Consider the following 21,594-nt stretch of genomic DNA (forward strand, 5'->3'; position numbering starts at 1 on the left):
AGGTTGCAGTGAGAGTGCAAGGCAAGGCTGGGACCCGGCTCTCTAATTGACGGGGATTCCCTCTGGGAAGCAGTAGGAAGTAAATGTTGTTGTTTGCTAGAGCACTGTCTGAAAAGATGCAATTAAAATTGGGGGGGCAGGAGATTTCACTTGTCAAAAAAATATTTATTTGAAATGAGTAAACAGATGTTCTGAGTAAGATTAACAAATTTACCTAACATAGCCAAATAAAGGTTTATTACTGAGCACAGCCCACGGTAATTAAATGAGACCCATTTGGAAATGCTGAAGTGAAAATGTGCTCTAACAGGAGCTGTTTATGGCTTCTTAGTAGGCTGTGTTATCTCCAACATCTGGATTCCATTTCTTTGGAGGCTCTGTGTCTTGGAATTTTTTGCCCTTTTTTTTTCCCCCCTCTCTTCCTTCTGGGAGAACATCATGTTTATTGCAAGCCAAACTGAGGTGGACAGAATGTGCCTCTTACCCAGCCAGCCCTCTAGGGGAGATGTACTGTAATCTTTAGCTTTGCTTCAGATTTTGTCGAAGCATTACAGGGTATTCGCTTTTGTTTGTTTGTTTAACGCTGCTACAGTTTTTAAAAATGGTGTAACTGCAGAAGTGTAAAAAGGAGCTAAATTCGATCCTTGAGAATTGGTAAAGAGCTAAATAGGATTTTGTTTCCAAAAGACCTCTTCCTTTAATAACCTTATCTTCACTATGCAAGAAAAAAAGGGAATTTAAAGTAGAATCATAGTGTAGAACAGGCAGTTTAATTTGACATCCCAGTTCAGAGAAAAAAGCGTGCATTGCCTTGGCTTCTCAAGGATTTTACTTGATTTGGCTAATTTATGTTTTAAATGCTATTGCATTTTCTTTGTGAAAATGAGACCAATACGTTCCTCTTCAGGGGCTTATAATCCATGTCAAAACCTGCTGTCAGCTAGTTCTCGCAAGGCTGTCGGTGAAGCCTGAGAAACTTGTGTATTAGTCTCTGAGAATAAAATTAGATCCTTTCAGGATTAGGGAGATGTTTGATTACTTTTGCGCAGAGATGTGTGTTGGTCAGGTATGAAATTATTCCTATAAAGGGAAATATCAAAGTTATTTTACATCTGTTTGATATATATATAATTCTTTATTTCAAATGCATGTGTGTAAAATACAGCAATTTTTATTTGCCTGTTGATTTTTTTGAGTCTGTTGTTCTCTCTCATATGCAACAAATTGTGCCACAAACAGAATATGGCTATTCAGATCAGGCAGGACTGCCGGTAGGAGGTCTCCAATATCTCTGTAGTAAGAGAAAGAAGGAAATTAGATGAGGGTCTTGTCATGGTTCTGGTTTGTATTTTATCTCTTCCGGCTGAAGTGCTAGAGTGACAGTTGTTTGTACTGCTTTCAAATAAGTTCTTTTTACAGTAATTTATGCAAGTAATAGCTGGAAAAAAAAGGATGGAAACCTGGTTTAGGACCAGAGATCTCCAAATGGGACAGGAGCAGAAGAACAGGTTATCTTTATGGTGTTAAACCCATGGAATGTATTATCAGGAGAGGAAAAGGAGGAGTAAGAGGAGGGAAAGAGTTGAAGCGAAGAGTGCAAAGGGGTTTTGATTACAGAAAAGAAAAATCGTTAGGTTAAGTAACTATTCCCGGTGCTCCTTATTTTTCCTAAAATGAGCTAACAAAAAATTAGAGAAATAAAAACTCCTATTGTCCAGCCTGTTCTGCGTGAATAGCCTCTTTACTGGTTTCAGCAGGGGACAGAGTAGGAGTTTCTAGGCTGAGAGTCTGAGAAGGCCTCCTATGCTGATGTTTCTAAAGGGACTACACAGATGCTCTGTCATTTCAATTCTTAAACTTTCTATTTTTTTTCTTTTTGCCAAGGCAACTGTGCTGTGATATGAGACTTGTTTACATGATTGGCATCTTCCACCTCTCTGAATCTCATGTTCCTGCCTCCATGGATAGAGAGGCAATGAAGAGTCCCAGTGCAGCCTCATCTGGGGAGGAGAGGACAAAACTCATTAGGGCAGAGATTAACAGGTGGTTTGGTTTCCTTTCTCCCCACAGCTTAATGGGGAAAGGAACTGATCCTCCTCCTTTCTTACCTGGAGGCTGAGCTCCTGCAGCATAGAGCTGAGGCAGAGTGAAGTCCTTCCAAGTCCCAGAAGGATGTCACATACTGCATACGCTGCATACTTAAGTGCAGGTCAGATACCAAAGAGGTGGTTCAGAAACGACCAATCTGAAAGTTCTTTGGACAAAAGACTCTGTAGTTAGTGCCCTGATTTGGAGAAAAGACTCAGTGCTGAGCAGTCCATTTCCATAGCCACAACTGAATTACTTCCTTTGGGCAGTAGAAGATTTTGCTAAATTGGGAAGGATATTGCATCTTCAAGAGGGAATGTTCCCCTTGAAGGGCTGAATTCCACCTTTTCTTTTGCAGACATCCTTTGCATTTGTAAAAATGAAAGGTAGGGACAAAGCTCAAACATACAGGTAGACATGAAGATGCAGATGTAACCCCTACAATTTATTCATGGATATCAAATGTGTATCCAAATCAAGCTCACAAAAATGAAGTTCTTTCACTGAAGACATGGCACCAGTTTTGTCTCGTATTTTGGACACCTTGTTCTGCAGAGGCAAGCCCCATCATTCCCGTTGCTGCAGTTTTTGGTTTTTTCTTTTGTTACCCTGGCCATTTCCCTCTCCTCCTGGGGAGGAGCGGCGGGGCTGTAAATCAGGTTTCCTTGTTTGTTGTTTGCCCTCACAAGGGAGCAGTGTGCGCAGAGCGGACCCACGTGCAGCTCGGGGCAGTGATGGTTAATGAATACTCTCTTGCACGTTGACGGCAGCCCCCCCCCCGGCAGCGCAGCCACAAATCCTTCTAATAATGCTGGGTGTCGACAAGGTCGGGAGGTCACCGCAGGCTGGTATATATCAAGCTTCACCAGAAAAATGCAACTTTAGCTGAGCCGAGCATTTCCCGGTGGCGCCAGCCTCTCCAAGCCCTCATAAAAGGACTGTCTGCAGCCATCCACTGCTGAGTAATAACAGCCACCACCAGGCCCCTAAAATTATAAGGACAAATTAAATTGGCCCTTTCCATATTGTGTGGGACTTAAACACATGTTCCTTTGCTTGTTACAGTAATAGCAGGAAGCTATGTGCAGGGTTTTACAACTAGAAGCACTGTGCTGAAGAAATTCACAGCTAAAAATGTTGGTAACAGGTTTGGGCAAATTGCAGTACAAATGCTCCTTGCTTCACGTCATTCTTGCTGATATATAATAATAGTAATGCTTTGTGCTCCTTTCTGCAGAGCTTTCATTCTAAGATTCCAAAACAGTTTAGGAACAGTAGAAAGACCCAATGAGCTAAGTAAATATTATCCCTGTATCACAAATGGGATGGGCTGACAGAGTAAAGTAATAGGGCAGTTTGGAGAACAGGATTAAAGTATTGGCTCTAACTCACTGGTCTTTAATTCACTCCCAAAACTGGGATTAAAACACAAGAGTCCTTTTCCACAGACCGTCCTCCCCAGTTTCTGGATTAAATATTTTTCATGTAATGTACATTTTGAATGGAATTTATCAAAATGGTAATCGATCCACTGATCAAGCATGCATACCCCATGACAGTCACTGTAACATCAAGATGTTAGTTTTTCCACAAATAGTAAAAATGTAATAGCAATTTTAATGGAAATTTTAAAATTTTTATAGAATTTCATCAGATGATAACATTTTTATTTCAGGGGCCATTCATTAGCATTCTGCACCAGAGAGATAATTACAGGTTCTTTGCAAAGGCGCAGTGATTCCATGAACAAGTGTTCTTGCACTTGTCTCTGAAGCCTGTGATCGCGACGTACGTACAGAGCTGCAGTCAGCCTGGGGAGACGAGGCAGAGCGTTCTTACAGTGGCTGGGGTAGATCAGGGGCAGCGGCACCCTGGATGTGGGAAGTACTGGTGGATCTTGTTCCGATACTCCTTAGGTGTGTGGATTGTCCCAGTAATTAAAGAACGTAAGCAGAGGGAGTTTGTGGGCCTGGCTGGTGCAATGCATGCTACAGGTCTCTGGGCCTCAGAGGGCAGAAAGATGGGTAGCAGAGGCCTGGCCTGACCCTGTTCTTCCTTTGAAATGGCTGCTCCGTTCAAACGTAAGGATTAATTTTCTTGGCGGAAGAATGTTTTGGATTTTTCGGCTGGTGGGAGAAGGGAGCCGTTAATACCTGGTGTGATTCAGCAGCATGATTCCCTGGCAGTCTGAAGCAGTGTGAATAAGAGACTTTATCAAGCGTTTTGGGGTCTCCGAGGTTTTGCTTGAGCCTTGGTACTGAAAACAATCTGGGATTTCTTCACTTAAATTATGGATGACATGTCAGGCATAGTCCAAGGAAGACAGATGCACCCTCTCCCCAGGGACCAGGAAGAGCACTTGGCATTGTGTGTCTTGCAAGTGTTCCTCATAAGATCACAGGAAAGAACACAGAGGGTTTTTTTTTTCCTCCATTGTCTCAGAGCAACTTCAACCCTTTTTGCATTTCCCCTCTCTCTTTCTGAAGCATCATTTTCCAGCAGAAGAAATCTCAGCCTTCTAGCATCTAATCATACATTTTGGAGAAGCCTGGAATCTTTCCTCTTCTGTAATTTCAAAATGTTTTCTGTTAAATGAGATGAAACTAAACCTGTTCATTTCTTCACAGTTATTGATGAACAAGCAAATTGGATTAAAAAGATATGAAGTTGACGGAAGAAAAGTCCTTTTTTATTTTGATGAGGTAATGAATTTGTTTTTTTCATGATTATGTTACTTTTCAACGAAAGGCAAATGACCAGTGGATCAGACATAGATACTGTGTATTGCCATTGATGGTCCCTCGCAGATGAGGATCATGATGCAGCTTTAACTGCAGTTGCCTGAGCCTCTTTTGAGGTAGGTAGGTGTTGTGTTTTTGTTTGGAAACCAAACCATAAGGAAGGCAGGTGATTAGCTTCAGCTCATATAGAATCTCTGGGAGGATGACACTCAGTTTTTGCCTCAAAATAATCTGACCTTCCAATACAGGTAGCCTTGTTAAAAGGTTGGGGTAAAAATGCTGTCTAATTCAGATCTCACAGCATATATCTGAGAGAGGGAGATGAGAATCTCTCCTGCCTTGGTCATCATCAGTAAATTGTTAGCTAGTTGCATTTGCAAGCTGTTTGACAAGAGTGGTGATAGTCCTGACAGCTTGAGTTTCAGGTTTAACTTTCTGATGTTGTTGTATGTCAAGTACATGTTTTAAAGGTCAGCAAAATATCCAGTTGGGCTTTTATTCCATCATCTTTTCCTCTATAGCTAGTACTGGAGGGTGTCCTCAGTCTCACAAAGTGCCTAGCACAGTGTTACATTAGGGGCACATGCTGCATGTTATTTGTCTCTCTCTTCATTTAAAGTGTGGTTTCTGTTACAATGAGTCCTTTACATCACTTTATACAGATTCCTAGCCAGTGTATGACCTGTGTGAAGTTTCAAGCTTTCAGAGAGTATATAGTTGGGAAAACAGCTCCTGTTCCCATCAAAGTGTATGATTACTATGAGCCAGGTATGTGCTACTTTCCTTTGATTTTTGCCAGCATTAGAGTCTAGCCGTGAGGCTCAATAGTGATTTCTCATTCTTGCTGGCCTGCAGCTTTTGAAGCAACTCGCTTCTACAATGTGAGTGAAAACAGTCCCTTGGCTCGAGAGCTCTGTGATGGGCCAACATGCAATGAGGTGGAAAGCTCAGCTAGCCAATGGGTTGGTAAGTTACACCAAAGCCTAGTAGATATTTCGGAAAATGGAACCCAAAGAAATACTGTCCAGGAGTTCAGAACTCAAAATGATGTTTAGAAGAGTGTCCTATTCCAGTATCTCTGTTAGTAGAAGGTTTACAAATGTCTGTGTGATAGCAACATTAAATTTAGGACAGCCAAACAGACCCATGTAGTCTGGCCTACAAAGTGATTATTATTATTAGATGCTTCAGAGGCAAGATATAATGTATAATTCTGAAAGAACCTGCACAAAGTGAGATGTGATAATAAACATAAATGTGAAAACTTTTTTAGTGCAATTTGGTTGTCTTTCTCTAAAATATCTTGTGGTAGAGAGTTCCACAATTAACTGTAGGAAGGTGAAACTCTTTCACATGTCAGTGACAGGAATAACTTTCCCCAGAAACTGTCATTTCCTTTCTATCCCATATATTTTACAAAACTCTGGGAGAGTTGCAGTGTCCTATATCTGGAATCTGCTGCAATCCAGGTGTTTCAGAGAGACAGCTTTAATCCTATAGCTTTTTACTTCACTAGGTTTTTATAGTTTCCTATGAGGAGCCTTAGGGAATTCAACATGAAAGCGTATGTCAGAGAAATAGAAGAAAACTATCACTTGCTTTTCTCCTTTCCTACACTGTGTGAAAATATTGCTTTGGATGTTTTTGCTTTCTTTTCAGGCTTTGTTCACTCTGGACCATGCAATAACATTTTTGGCTGCTTGGAAGATGAGTATTTTGAGCAATGCATGTGTTCACGAGACTGTGGCTATGATGGGGAGCCTGTATGTGGATCAGATGGACTGATTTATCAGAACCATTGTCAGATGGAGGTAGCATCGTGCAGGAATAATACAAGGATAGAACAGATCCCCATGTCTCAATGTTCTGCCTGTAGGTTTCCTTTGGTTCCTTTTTCTGTTATGATCTAGTTGCAGAACACTAAAAATCCTCATCCAAGCAAATGATTGATTACATCTGTGCGGTAGGGAAAAGGGGAGAATTAAAAATCTCCTATTAGTGTTCTGCTACTCATGTTATGGGAGACTTAAATTTTAAGAGCAGCTGCCATCTTGCTTTGCTCGGAACAACTAGATTTTATGAGTGTACATTTTACCAACCAGAATGAACTTCAGAGGAAATTAGTGATACTGTTTATCTGAACTGAAGTGATAATCCTAAATAAAAATGATGTCCATGAAATGTAATATTTTGGAGAGTCTCTCCAGGATGTGCAGTGTGGCAACTCGGTGAACTATACTACCTCCAGAAATGCAAATGTTTTCTAGCGTTTCATTAACAAATTTTATGACCGCTGCATTTATTTTTCTTTTGGTTCATAGCCAAGAATTTGCCAGAAGAAAGAGAGATGCACTTCCTCACAGCTGAGCAACCCAGTGTTCAACAAACTCCAGCAGGTAATATCATATCTTTGCATTTACCCGAGGCCTTTTTTCTTTAAGAAGATTAGAGCTTATGATCCTGTCATTCTACAAAAATATATATGGCTCTTAAGCACATTTAGATAAAGATGCTGAAATTATTTCTTCACGTTTTAGAAAAGAAAAAATACATCCAGAAATCAGATAAAATGAAGATGTTGAGGAAACTTAGGATAAGTCTTTGACACCAGTCTAGCTCTTCTAGTCCTTTTCAGAAAATCTTGCACAATACCCACTGCCTTCAGCACACGTGCAAGATTTAGGTAATTGTTCATAGGAACAGGCAAACGACCCTCCTATTTTCTCAGGCTTGGTATGTTTGAACAATACAGACTCTGTGATTTTTTTTCTTCAATATTAAGCTGGAAAGATCCTGTTTGAAACCAGGCTGATGTAATCTGTCCCAACAAACAACTGAACAGGACAACAGACCAACCCAGTGCAAGAACTCAGAGTCCAGGTGGATTGACTTTACCTTTAGCAGTTCTGTGCAAAATTTGAGCTGGCAGTCCTGATCCTCTCAGAGCTGCTGTTTGGAATAAAGGGCCTTAGTGAGCAAAAATGTTAAGGTCAGTAGATGGAGCAGTCAGGAATTTGGCTGCTCATTTTATTTGGTGCTTACATTCATACATTTTTTTTTTCCAAGACTCATGTCGAACTTGCTCATGGCTTACAATAAATCTCACCAAGAAGCAGTGGAGGGTCAATAGAATAGTTTGTTTCATGCTGTTTCTAGTAAATAAACTGGACTAGATTTTTCCTGGCTGCTTTCCACTCATTAATTCTCCCCTGGCCTCTAACTCTTTCAACAAATTGGTGAAACAAGTTAATTCTTCAAGAGAAGTCCCTGCCTTCCCATGTCGTCCTTGTACCAGGATTCAGGCTAGCATGTGTCTAAGCTGTGAGCCACCCTTACGGTCTTTGCCCTTCCTCTGCTCTATAGCTGATGGGCAGTTTTTTTATTAAGGTGTAAAAGCGTGGTGAGTATTCCATTATGATCATTTCTATTGGTCATGCAATCTGTGTGTTTCAATGCCTTTCCTGTTTTTCCTCCCTTTATTTCTGGACTTAGTGTGAATATATTTCAGACTGTTAGAGGAACTGAAATGAATGCTTGTCTTTTATTCTGGGCAAATGCAGTGTACCCACCATGGAAATTCTGTTTGTAATCTGAAGTTTTTAAAGCAGTGGTCCCGAACTGCTCTGTAAAACACTGCTGGTATGCGAGGCCATAGTAAGCAGGCTATCAGGAAGCCCAGTAGGCTATCAGGAAGCCAAATAATAACAATAGAGTAACAATAATGTATAAAATGTAAATAAATATGTAAAAATTATATTAAATAAAGTAAGAACAATAAAAGATCAGTAGGCTATCAGTAAGAGTAAAAGCTTTGTTATGTGGCATTTTTATACAGGTTGATACATTTTTTTAATCTCCATTAATATCTACCTCTGTGCTATAAGGATGTGTTTGTTAAAGCAAAAGCATTTAGGGCTGGCTGTGTTGTAGGATCTATGAGCGTTAAATTAGAGAGCCTCCTGGAAGACGGATGCTCTTCTGAACTGAGCTGTCTGAGCAGCCATGGCAGAGTGAGCATTCAAAAATAAAACAGGCTAAATCCTGCATCAGGAAAAGCACCCAGCATGTGATTTTCATTAATCCTCTGGGCTCCCCTCGGGTCAGCCACACGGTACATGAATCAAAGTTTAACAAATGAATGAATCCCTCCTTATACACAGGTCTCATTTGGACTCACTGGTTTGTTAGCATTGAAGCATGTGATTGGTTTAAGTCGACTCAGGTGCTCTGGGTTTCTAGTGAAAGTTCAGATGAGCCGTGTCTAAATCTGTGACTTCCTAAAAGGATGCAAAACTCCAGGAGCCAAATCAAGTTTAGGGCAGGTTGTTGAAACTGCCTCAGTGTGTTAATCTCCAGGAAATACCATTTTCTTGCAGAACCTCGTGGTGTTTATATTGTCTGCAATCCTTCTGTATTTGCCATATGACTTGTGCAGGCTCAGCTTGGGTTGATTGATGCTTTCATTGTTAGCTCTTGTCTATGTTACCCCAGCAATGGAAACAATGAGAGACAGCTTCCTTCCAGCAAACAGTGGGGAACTTCATAATGCATTTGGGCTCACTCTGGCAAGCACTGGCTTGCAGTATAGTTCCATATATGCTAGTGAGTTAGGTAGAATAAACAATAGCTCATGAGTTATGCTCTTCAAGGTAAGCAATTGTACATGGATGGTCCTGAAAAATCAGGATGCGGGGCTTCTTGCAGCACTTTGCTATAGTGAAAGCATTTTATGCTGCTGTTAAAAAGTCTGCAGCAGGTGTTGTGGCAAGTGGCAAACCAGTGGCTTGGGTTTGATCTTAAAACTGTTTGCAACCTTTTGTGCACAAATAGGTAGGTCCTCTTTGCATCTTTAGAAATATTCTTTCGATTTGGAGGGAAGTGTGCGGGGTGATAGGACTCAGCTGAGATGAACGCTAAAGAGTGGCATTTGTGTCCAAATCCCCTTCCTTGTTTCTTCTTTCTCACAAGTGAACTACTGAGACAGAGGTATGGAACAAGTATTTTGAGCAGTGGGGACCCAGCTCTGCCCCTAAGCATTGAGGCTCTGCTAATATGCTTTCTTAGGTCATTCTAGTCATGTTTGTTCGGACTGAAAGCTCTTTGGGCAGGATTTTGGTTGACAACCAGACTGTTGGTATCTTGAGTGCCTTTCTCTCTGTAGCTTTCCTAAGATCTTTTGTCACACTAGGGTACAAAAAATACTGGGTGGATTTCAGAGCCCCAGGAATCCTCAGCAGCTCTGATACCACCTCCGGTGAAGCGGTGCTTTGATTGCTTCCATAGTTCGTGGTGATGTTCTGAAATTGCCTATGTCTTCTCTGCCCAAAGTTGTAAAGGTATTGCTGATGGTGGTGGTAGACAATATATCAATATCACAGTAATATTGCAATTCTAAATGTATTTGGAAAAGCAATAAAAAACTACTGTACAGCAGTGGTATCAGTGCTGCTGCTCTTGCACTCTAATGCTCTGAGCAGTCAGGCCACCCAGCTTCATGCTGTCTGACCCTAGCCTTCTCCCCACAGCTGGAGCCATGTTATTTGTACAGTTCTGCTCTAGCAGTTCGAAGGACCAGGAGCTGGAAGCAAATTCTTGGTGGTATTATGATACTTTCATTTGGTGTCATTATTATTAAAAAAATAAAAAATGCTGTCACCCATCACTAGCTCCTAACTGGAACATCAGAGTGAACTTTGCCTTCAGGTGGAGTCATCCCACAATACCCCCTGGCAGGGACAGTATTCACAGGAGCATTGCTTTTCTAGGATTGATTGGCCTGGCTGTGGGCCACTTTTCCTTTCACCCCATCAGTATTCAGCAAACATTGGCTGAGGCACAAACATTTGGAGATGGGGGAGTGGTTTGTGTGCAACAGGAAATGTCGGTCCTTCGTCTTTGCTTTGCCTCCAATGCTGCATTCCTAGGAATAGTGAGGTCTGTGATGTTAATTCTGTCCCTGGTGGACAGCAATCATCCATTCATAGAACGACCTCATGATCTGGCAGGTTCTCATGTGGAGAAGGCCAAGGAGAAGTGAACGCTGAGACTGACTCTCCTTTCAGGCAAGTGTTCCCTTGCATAGGACTGAGCCTGTTGCTGGGAGGATGTGGGAGGCAACAGGGAAGAGCCTTCAGAAACTTTATTTCTAGAGAACAAACATTTTCAAAGGCTTTGAGGAGAGTTCTCATTAAATAGAGCAGCTTTTTATGATGGGACTTTTCCTCCCTGCAGCAACTATATTTAAGTGATCACTTTGGTTTGGATCAGAGCAGTAGCTTTAGAAAGCAAAGAGGGATGATGGGCGGCAGCTGGCTCAAGGAACAGCTTAGAAAACAGGGAGCTATTAATATTCCTAGGATTTTTATCTTGCAGTCTTATCCTCTGGACAGTGAGGAATCACCCACAATAGAGAGTCACAACCTTTTCTTTAGCAGGAAATGCACTGCATGAGCAACTTGCCAGTGTTTACTACAGAGTAGAGCAAGTGTAATGAGGGTGAATATCTGTTTTTACCTGTGATGTGTGTGTTCCTTTCTTAAATGATGGAAGTTCCTTAGCAGTATGTGACTGTGCTGAAGGAGACATAGCTACTGCTAGTTAAGGCTGAGGGAGAAGGCAAGGCTTTTGATGTAGGTGCCTGGCCTGTCAGGCTGAAATTTGCATTCTGATTGGTCTGGAAAGAAATCTGTCTCCATACACCGAGCTCTGTGACGTGCACCAAGTAAGCTGCTCTAATACACTCTGCCATCTAGCTTTGTAACCGATTTTTATAAAACAGTGCTTAAAACTCCAGTTTCTCTGCACGTGGTCTCAAAATATTTCATTAGGGCTGCATCTGCTCTCTGCATAGACATAGCAACATTGACAATAGACAAAAAGAAGGGAAAAAGGTTAATCTAAAACCACATAGAGAATCAGAAGGGTTGGTTAGTGAAACAGTCCCTAATTCCCTGTCCCTGAGATGCATCAAAGACACATTACAGATCTTTGTATGGTTTGATCTCTCAACTGAGGTTTTCAACTTAGGACCTAGTAGTCAAATAAGAGAGGTGCATTTTCAGAGTGCAGTTTAACTCATCTGTTATGTCTAGTGTTCCCAAAGACATCCCTTACCCTTATTTAACTATATACAGATCTCAGGGTGAACTGATTCCTAACTTAAGCACCTCATCTAATGCCTAAAATTAGATGCTTTAAAGTACCTTCTGAGACTTCTCAAATACATGACCCTTTTCTTCTACAATTCCTTTTACTTTTTTCCAGTGCTCAGATCTCAAAGAAAAACTGAAAATTCTGATTTACAGGAGTTTTTCTGCTTGCATGTGAATCTAAGCATGCATGGACTGCTTTGTTGACATGCATTGCCTGCTTTACTACTGTGGTGCACTCATTTGGCCAAGTACATTTGCCCCCTGATTAACATTCCTTCCCTCTTCTGTCATTCCCCTTCTCTCAGTGATGCAATACGTGCTGCTGAAGTGTAGTTTCGTTGGCTAAAACACAACCTGAGACTCTGTCGTTTCCTTTCCAGCAGAGGAAGGCCCTCCACTACAGTCAGATCTGTCATATTACTCCTACGAATATGACCCAGACCCCTATGCCTCTGAAGCTGACATTTTTGAGATTGTGGCAGAACTGACAACAGCAAGCACATTGAAAGAAGCGGACAAGATTCAGGAAGTAGTGACCACAGTAGAATGGTGAGCCAGAGAGCGGGGAATCATAAATCTGGTTTGAGAGTCAAAATATAGTGTACTAACTCATGTGTTGGATCAAATGTATTCAAATCCCCAGAAGGGGCATTCTGACAGCTGACTTGCTAGCCTCCTTAGCAGGAACAAGATCTTGCTGGGATGGCATGTAGGTCTTCATGGCCTGGATATGTCTCTCCCTAGTAGAATAAAAAAGTGACCCTTTAAGCTTTTCTCCGCCCAGCCCCAGTGATGCTTCACAAAGATATGTAATGGAAAAGTGACTTTTCTTCATTATGTTCTCTTTTCAACAGAAATATATAATTTAAATAAAAAGAAGAGGCTCAGAATGAACTCCTGTATGAGTTTGTTCCTACAGACGACCTGCTGCAGAACAGAAACCAAATGATGACTACTTCCTGATGCCCTCAGAACTGTAGGCTTTGCTGCCCCATGGGGGGGAACTGGAGCTCTAAGGGGGACACTCAGCATTATTTTTCTGTCAGTTTTCCTGCCTTTCGTGCATCGTCTTAGGAGTACTTCCAAGGACGGGAGACCAATATGCTGTCCCCCTCTAGGTGAGAAAAAAAGGGGCTGGAATTCAAACCTGTAGGCCACTTCAAAGTGTTTTCTCTATTACCAAGATTCCACAAATGCCATTTCCTAGCTCCATTTAGAAGCTAAGTCCAGGCCCTCCCTGTGCTTAGCTGAACTGCTGTTTGAGGAAAGATGGCTGAGGAGTTTTCTCCCAAATTATTATAATAATAAAAATCAGTGTTTTGCTAATTAAAACATAGCAAGAGGCTAATCATCTTCCCCAGCCCACAAATCCACTGCACCCACAGCACTGTCTCACGAGAGAGAAATTTTCCTAATGCCTCCATGTTCATCAAAGTCCTTTGGAGGTCCATTTCACGAGACAACTGAAATCTACTGTCAGACTGACAGGGCTGGAAAGCTTGATGGCCCGCAATGTGGCTGCAGGCTTTGGCTGGGGAGATTGCAAGCCATACCAGTGAGGAGGGTCAGGTAGGTGAGCCCCCTTCATGTTGCACTACGTGCTGATAAGTGCTGCATGCAGCCTTCTCAGCTCTGCAACCCCCTTTCCTCCATGTAACCCTGGCATGAGAATAAAACTGACCCAAGGCAGAGTCCTTTTAAGTGCTTGCCTGATTTCACCAATCGCTTTTATTCTGCTCCCACCAGGGCCCCCATGTAGTGGTTGTTCTGGATATGATTAACTATGCATAGTCCATGTGGCCCTGGGTCTGCTGGCCAGTGCAAACCACTTGGGTGTCACAGAGGCTGGACTCCCTTAGACTGACCTTCCCCAAGAGATGTGGTGAAATGAGAAACAAAAGCTTTGTGTCTCCAAAATTTTGGGAGCCAACGTTTTTTGGTTTCCCTTCTTGCCTGGAGCAGCATTGTTCTCTTTGGAGGAGTTACATGCAATTGCCTGTTGCAAAATAGTGTTAATGTTTTATCTTCCCGCTTCCATTGTTACCAGCACCCAGAGTGGGGCTGAAACTTCTTTTGAGAGTGTTTATTGGTGAATGGAAACAGGAAAAAGCCCAACTCCATTCATTTTTAGGGCTTGTTTACACAGGAACCTTGACAAAATTATATCCCAGTATAGACATTCCATTCCAGAATAAAAGCAATTTTATTCCAGAAAAATGTCCACATGGGGACAAAACAGGAGGTATCCCAGAAGCTGGGCATATGTAGTTTCCAGTCTTTTTTGTCTGGGGCCAGATATTTGCAGAATGTAGCTGACATGATGAAGGTCTGGGTCTTGAAGTTCCCAGAAACTTCAGAACTGCTTTTTTGGCGCGTTTCCAAGCCTTCTTTCATGGCTGGTCTGAGCTGTCCTCACAGAATCTCGACGTGGCTGCTGCCCATATGTACCCGCTGCTTCTCAGCAGAGGCTTTTGCCACGTCTCTTCAGTGTGCATGAACAGACCATGTCCTCACTGTGTCCCCACAGCACAGCGGAAGCACTGGCGGCTGCATTCCTGTCTGGCAGGTAAATAAATGCCTTAAAACTAAATTCCATCTCCGTGTAAGCAACTGGCCTGGCAGATGCTGGCTATTGTGTACACACGCAGGCCTGAGTCAATATTTATCCCCGGGGTAAATAACAGACCTAGTGTGAGCTGCAACAAGAGGGGTTTTTTTCTTCTTCTTCTTCTTCTTCCCCCAAATATCAAAGCTGCACAATACAAACCCTGCTGTTTGCTGGTTCAAACCTCAGTTGTTTAATGCTTAGAGTCTGGGAGAACGAGACATTTAGTCACCCTGATAATATCTGTGTGACTAGCTTCCCACAGAAGATGGGATCTATGCTCTGGGTTCTCCAGCCTCCTGTCTTTGGTCCCTTTCTGGCTTTAGTTTCCCTGTCTCATCCATTGAATGTTTTTAGATAGATACTTGAAGTCATTTTTATATTGCTTGGTCCTCTCAGATGCTTGGGCAGTCAGACAGCATCACCACTGGGGACAAGGAGATGAAGGTAGGGAGCTTCAGCCAAGTACTAATCCCTACTTCCTTCATTTCCCTCGGGCTCTGTTACATGTAATGTACTAGTTCAAGATGCAAACGTCTTCCTTGTTGCTGCCAGCTGAATAATTTCTTCTGGTGGTACCAGGCCATCGATCACAGCCTTGTTCTTCAGGGTCACTGTGTGTCCATGCGCTAACCTGTTTGGGGTGGGGGAGTCTTGCCTCTGTTTTATCACTAGAGGAACTGGCAGAGAGACTTGGATTCTCCAGAAGGCTGAGGCAAAGCAGGCTTAGCATCCTGAAATGAAGGCAGTTAGAGCAGGACACTGCATGTGAGGTAAGGTGCCAGAGTTTCTACGTGCTGGAGCCTGACATCACCTCGGGTGTTTCTTCATAGCTGTAGCACTTTCAGGGCCTGTTTGCTCTTCTGCCAAAGGATAAGTCTTGCCCTGTTCCTAGGTACCTGTTGGCAGCCTCTGCCTCCCTCCAATTCTGCCATGCCAAACCAACTACTTTCTGCAGTTAAAAAGCAGTCGTCTTATTTAAGGAGTTGAATAAAGAAAACTACAACTACGGAGTTGTGGTTGCCCATCACAGGAATAATGGACCAGAGAGGCTTTTGGTGCATGGACAACACCTTAGAAAAGTCTCTGTCCTCCAGAGCTTGTCCACCCCAGCTGATGGTTCCACTCTGCACAGCTTTTCCTTGCCCCTGATTTGTTTTCCCTGTTTCTTGCCATCGTCATTAACTCTTTTATCTAGGAAAAAAATCAGTACTCATTTTTCCTCCATTCTTTAAAGTCCTGGATGTGCTACAGAAGCTCTTTAGGACGAGGTCCATGAAAGCTGCTGGACACAGCGCTGTCTTACCAAATTTGATGTTATTCATAGGCTTTGGTGCAGTTCTGACTCTGAGGATTACCAGAGTCACACACCTGTCTCTGAGAGCACAAAGACTTCTCAGCACTGAAAACTCAGGCTCTAACTTTGTGAAGATCAGCCCATCATAGTTTGGAGAGAAGGGATTTTTTTTGTTTGTTTTTTTTCCCCACCGAGGAGCAGACCAATTTGGTGGTGGAGAGCCACCAAGAATGGCCAAGCTGCTGCTCCTTTGGGCTTTGAATTGTTTCTGGCTTGGACCCACTTGCCTTCCTCTGTCAGAGAGATGCTTTTCCTTTCCTTTCTCTGATGGTCCCTCATTGTAAAAGGAGAAAAGTGCCAGTGAGTTTTTAGGACACAGATTCCTACTTTACATCAAGTTACATTACTGACTAGCTGCAGCAGTGCTAGTTATCAGTGATTTTTGCTTGCGATACTTTTGATGAAATTAATATTTATATTTGTAACTGTACATTATGCGGAGTAATCATTACCATGATATTTATTTTAAAGTAATAGTTCCCTTGTCCGTTCTTGTCCACATGTTTTGGTCTTGTCCCTCTCCCGCCTTCTTAATCATCCTCAGTAGAAAACAAGTATCAGAAAAATGTTCAACCTGCTTAAAGAACATCATTAAAACAACAGCACTTGCTTTGCTGACACTATTTAATGCACAATAACCCGGATTTAATTATTGTGATCATGTGTTTAGAAAACCTCAGTGCAGTGGGATTTTTTTTTTCTTTTTTAATACTTGGTATTTCTGACTGAATGACAGTAGCCCTGGCTTGCAGCTTGGCTACACCAGGTTTCCTGCGTTTAGTAGCTGGCACAGCCTCTACATTTCCAGTACTGCACCCTTAGGAGATAGGCTCTAGTTTTCACCAGCATTTCACCCCACACATACATGTACACACAAACAGTTCTGTGACAATTTTTGGTTTGTTCACACAAATCTTAGCAAGTCTGAGTCCAGAAAAGGATTTGTTTTAGATTCTGATAAATATTTTATTAAAAACTGATTTTAAAACAATCCTGTCTGCCTCTCTTCATTGACATCGCAGGCTCTAAGCTTGTTATAGGTTATGCTGAGGACAGAAGTCATGCCTGTACCACTAAAACCAAAGAATTAAGCAATTCTAAGGAGGTTTATTGCTCATTTTCTACCTTGCTGCTCAGCAGGATGTGCCCTAGTTGGTCTGAGGGACGAGTTGGCTGTAATTCGTGAAACTTGCAACGCGTTCCCGGACTAAGCAACAAGCTTGGTCACCTGCTTCGTCAGAGAAGGTTCTTGATTCTGTGTGATGTTGCCAAAAGGAAACATGGAGTTCCAGAGTGAGTGTTTCCTATATTCCTTCTTTAATATTTCAAGAGACATAAAAACCTTTTTTCATTAACATAGTCTTTGTTTCAGAGTAATTATAGATGCTAAAGGTAATCTGCAAAAATGGAAATGAATGAACGTGACTTTTACATTCCTTACCAACAATAGGCTGACATGACATTACCATGGTGTTAATGACTAGTCAAGCCAAGAATGTAAGTGCTAGAGAAGCCAGTGTTCTGCACTCCTGGCAGAATATTTTAGCTCAGGAGAGTGTATTTCACACAGGCATCTCCTTGTACTTTTGAAATGTTTAGAAATTTGATTTTGCAAGTATCTGTTCTTTTTCAGCTCAGGTGAAGTGTATGTGCAAGGACAGCAAGCAAGGCAATAGCAGAGAAAGAAATAGAACACACATAGCAACCAGGTTGTAAGATGCATTAGGAAAACCAGACCTAGCTACATTGGAAAGAGTGCCCCTGGCAGCGTGTGAGCAGATGAAAAGTTGCATACAGCGTCCCAGTAACAGATCTGTATGTGTTCAGCATGCCACATCTTCTCTGGACTCCATACCTCCCAGGAAAGCCCATGGCCCGAGTTAATTCAGTCTTAGCCATGCAGATGGAAGAACCTGTGTCTTCCTTACAAGGACTTGTCTCCTGGAAAACCTTGCTCTCTCCTCTGGATGGAATTTGTGGAGTCTCAGCGTTGTCTTTGGCTCACCCCAGCATATTCTGTGAGTGCCTTGGGAGCGGGGAGCTGAGATGGAGGCTTCACACCAGTAAATCTTTGGAACTTTTTCGAGGGAGTGTTTCTTTGGATGTTTTTAGGGATGTGGTGGTTTGCTTGCTGTGATTGAAGAATCTTCTCCTCACCTTATCCCGGAAGTCTTCAGAAACATAGTAGTAGACAAAGGGGTCAGCACAGCTGTTAAAGGTGCTGATGGCCAGGCTCACCATGTAGCTGATATACAGGTCGCCATGCAACTTGGAGCAATAGCTGGAGTAGTGAACAAGAAGGAGAATATTGCTGGGTGTATAGAAGGCCACGAGTGTGAACAGCACGAGAGCAGTGAGCTTCACAGAGTAGGAGTACCGCTTCCCGCTGCACAGGAGGGCTCGCAGTACCGCACAGTAGCTGAACAGCGTCACCACCAGAGGAGCGAGGAAAGCACAGATGATCAGGCAGAGGAAGTAGTAGAAGTAATACCCGTCATCCTCGTGTCTGGGGAGAACATCATGGCACAGGGTGATGTCTGCCCTGTACAGGGGATACGACTGCTGCTGCAGCGTCAGGGGCAGGGTGAGGATGGCAGCACAGAGCCAGATGACAGTACAGATGCAGGCAGCAAAGGCAGGGGTGCGGAAAGAGCGCGAGAAGAAAGGATGCACCACAGCCAGGTACCGGTCCACACTGATACACGTGAGCAGCAGCACTGAGCAGTACATGTTGCCATAGAAGAAAGCGGTGGTGAGCCGGCACAGGCCTTCGCCAAAGGGCCAGTTGTTCCCCAGGAAATAGTAGAAAATCTTGAAGGGCAGCACCAGGACGAGCAGCAGGTCTGCCGCAGCCAGGTTCATCAGAAAGACGGTGGAGGTCAGCTTCTCGGCCCTGGTGGCCAGCACCCAGAGGGCCAGCCCGTTGGAGGGCAGCCCCACCAGGAAGACCAGGGTGTAGAGGCAGGGGATGAGCTGCACCGTGACCACACTTCTCAGCTGGGAGCGGGAAGCCTCGCGGATCACCAGGTACGTGGTGTTGCCTATTGTCATCTTTTCCCCGGGAATGGCTCGGGGACATGGTGTGCTGTCTGATGTTGTTCCCTGCTCGTTGGTGCTGTTTTGAGAGTAATCTGTCAGGGCAAACAGTCTGTTACTTGCTGTTTGTGCAGTTACCCACGTACTGGCGCTTTGCAGAGCAGGCTGGATACATAACGCTTACCCCAAATGCTAAGGTTTTGCATTTATATTGGGGTCCCTAGCAGTGAGAATATTTTGCAAACTGTACGATGGGCAGAAGAAACTGACTGACAGAATCAAGTGTGCGGGAGTAACCGTCAGGAACTGGCCTGCCCTGACCAAATGATCCCTTCTGAGAGAAGTGGATGCTTCTTGCTCTACTTTTACTTTCTTTTTCAGGCCTCACCTGCTCTGATTGGTACCTGCTGCAAACCCATGCAAACTTGCACAGTTCCTCTCTTGTGTGGTTTCCCACAACTCACAAATGATTTCTGTGTCGTACAATTATCAGCAAGCCTAGAGAACCAGAGAGCACCTTCTCCGGGCGGCTTTTAGAAGAGCTGTAAAATCTGGAGCCCCCCCAGGGGAAAGCTGTGGCTGCAGGAGCCTAACTTTGAGCTAAAGGCTTTGGCTTCAAGTGCTCCCCGGTTTACCCCTTCTCTAACCTGTCCCACCCCAGTTTCTTCCTCTTCTCTTCTGTAAGTATCTTCTGTCATCTTCTCTTCCACTTAGAGTCTGCACCCATCTCAATTAGAGCGTGCATCCATATGATAACTTCACAAAAATGAGTCTTCAGGGACCTTATGAGCGTACCAAGTATCCAGTACTCTAAGAAGAAAGAATTTTTCACCCAAAGACACATACTCACCATCGTAGTCTGAAGAGGCCAAGCAGAGTCCCCAAAAGGCACAGCAAAGCACAAGCCTGAGTGACAGCCGGCCGCTCCCGAGGGTCTCCATGCTGCAGCGGGGATCAGTAACTCTGGGACCAGTAATGCTGGGACCAGCAGTGCAGGGCCGTGCTCCGGGCTGCGTGGGGGTGGCAGTGTCACTTACCCTGCTTGCGCATTTCCGTCTGTCGGTCCTTAACTCGTGGAAGCACCAGGCTTATCCTATGGAGGGAAGGATGAGGCACAGGGGGCTGTCACGACATTCCCAGGGTTTGCCTTGTCTAAGCAGACGCTTAGCTGCTGTGTCCGCTGAGGGCCGGGGAGGGAGGAGCATACACATCCAGATCCACAGGACGTCAGAGAGAACCCGGGGTTTAAGTGACTCATTTGGGCCTCCTTCCGCCTCCAGAGTATTTCTGGAAATGCCAAATGTGGCCAGGTTTGATGCGGCTTGAATTTGGTTTAGAGCATAAACTGAATCCACTGTCCCTCAATGCCTCTGATCTCCTGCACTGAGCATCTCCCCACCCAAGAGAGATCCAAATGGGCACATGTGAGATCCAGGATCTTTCCTTGCTGCCCTGTTTCAAAAAGTTTCCCGGCAATGTGACGAGACATCATCCCCTCACAGAAACATAAATGAAGGAGAGCTTCAGATGCAGACAGACCTCTCCAGCTCCCTGCGATTAGGGTTACACGGGGCTGCTGCGGCCTCGCGCTGTGGCAGTCAATGGTTCTTAGTCTTCCCCCTTGCAGCCCCCAGGTTAGGCTGGGCCTTTCAGCGATCTCTTAGAGGAGCCTCTATTCCTCCTCCTGCTCCCTGGTTAGACAGGGGACAGAGCTCCTGCATCTTCCTCCTTGACCTCACTGCAGAGGTTAGTTAAAAGCCCCAAGTCTGAGCTATTTGCACCGCAGAGAACCAGCCCTAGCACCTGCCTGGAGTGCTGTAATAAATGAACAAATGTAATAAATGAATAAATGTAATAAATGAAGTGGCAAGGTCCCAGGGTTTGAGTGAGGCACTGTGCTTCTGCTGATAAACTACCAGGAACAGGGAGAGCCGCTCCATCCAGCAGGAAGGGGCCTGAGGGCCCACAGGATGTCTCTGCTGCTGGGCAGATAATGCTGAATTTCGGCCGCTCTTGTCCTGAGCAGAGCTGTGTCTGTCCAGAGATGTGCAGTCTCCACCCGCTAAACCCCCGAGAGCGTAGAGACTCCTTCTTGCTGACGCCTTGGAGCAATGGCAGGCTGCCGCTGGCTGTGTGGAGATGACCCATGTAGGGTTGTAAGAGGGACCCTTTGGACTAGCAGATGTTACCTGAACCTTCAGCATCGTTTGCTCCTTGAACCCCCGTTCTTGAGCTCTTTGAGAGTGCAGATCCCTTCCATGCTCTGCCAATGCCTCGCACAGCGTTGCTGGGGAAGTCCCCAATCCCCTTGCAGCACCTCTGTCCACGCCCTGGCACGACCACTTCCCAGCGATCGAGTGGGCAGGCAAGTGGGGCAGGAGGTCATAGCATGAGAGGTTGCTGGGTTTTAGGCCTTTGCTCTCCAGTCTCCTGCCTGGCTCTGCAAGGGAGTAAACACAGAAGCTGGAGTCCGGGCAGTAGGAACTGTAAATTTGGTTTGGCAACCTGAGCAATAGTTCGTTTCTTTCTGCTCGGCTTATGAATGGCCTCTTCTGTGAAGGTTGCAAATCTGAGCCTGGCTGCTGTTTGATGAGATTCCTCTATTCCAAGGAGAAA

The 21,594-nt window shown here is 44.0% G+C and overlaps 2 protein-coding genes and 1 long non-coding RNA gene across 7 annotated transcripts in view; 2 read left to right on the forward strand and 1 right to left on the reverse strand.

Moving 5' to 3' along the window:
- The window catches only part of CPAMD8 (C3 and PZP like alpha-2-macroglobulin domain containing 8), a 59,765-nt gene extending 42,832 nt beyond the window's left edge, over positions 1-16,933 (forward strand). For 4 of the 5 annotated variants that reach the window (XM_026105905.2, XM_064497371.1, XM_064497372.1 and 1 more), the window contains exons 37-43: positions 4,716-4,790; positions 5,492-5,597; positions 5,685-5,795; positions 6,489-6,701; positions 7,151-7,225; positions 12,361-12,529; positions 12,835-16,933. In XM_026105905.2, the coding sequence (XP_025961690.2) occupies positions 4,716-4,790; positions 5,492-5,597; positions 5,685-5,795; positions 6,489-6,701; positions 7,151-7,225; positions 12,361-12,529; position 12,835 (750 nt within the window). In that variant the 3' untranslated portion in view covers positions 12,836-16,933. The remainder of the gene's footprint in view (positions 1-4,715; positions 4,791-5,491; positions 5,598-5,684; positions 5,796-6,488; positions 6,702-7,150; positions 7,226-12,360; positions 12,530-12,834) is intronic. The other variant, XM_064497373.1, reaches the window with a different exon arrangement.
- Positions 16,934-17,096: 163 nt separating this feature from the next.
- On the forward strand, positions 17,097-18,025 carry LOC135323616 (uncharacterized). Its single transcript, XR_010385086.1, has 2 exons — positions 17,097-17,235; positions 17,576-18,025. It is a non-coding gene; the product is annotated as an uncharacterized LOC135323616 (long non-coding RNA).
- Positions 17,226-19,958, reverse strand: F2RL3 (F2R like thrombin or trypsin receptor 3). The gene is made up of 2 exons (XM_026105910.2): positions 19,829-19,958; positions 17,226-19,073 (listed from the first exon to the last, which is right to left on the reverse strand). The coding sequence occupies exons 1-2, from the start codon at positions 19,917-19,919 to the stop codon at positions 17,998-18,000; spliced, it is 1,167 nt and encodes a 388-aa protein (XP_025961695.2). The 5' UTR covers positions 19,920-19,958; the 3' UTR covers positions 17,226-17,997.
- Between the last annotated feature and the right edge of the window lie 1,636 nt (positions 19,959-21,594).

The sequence above is a fragment of the Dromaius novaehollandiae genome, chromosome 25 (assembly GCF_036370855.1).
Source record: "Dromaius novaehollandiae isolate bDroNov1 chromosome 25, bDroNov1.hap1, whole genome shotgun sequence".
Lineage (NCBI taxonomy): Eukaryota > Metazoa > Chordata > Aves > Casuariiformes > Dromaiidae > Dromaius > Dromaius novaehollandiae.

What these genes read in the sequence shown, in the direction of transcription:
- F2RL3 (XM_026105910.2), bottom strand. Translation starts at nt 19,919, where the DNA reads ATGGAGACCCTCGGGAGCGGCCGGCTGTCACTCAGGCTTGTGCTTTGC. An exon ending in GGCCTCTTCAGACTACGATG is followed by an intron (nt 19,074 to 19,828) that starts GTGAGTATGTGT and finishes TTGCCCTGACAG; the next exon opens with ATTACTCTCAAAACAGCACC.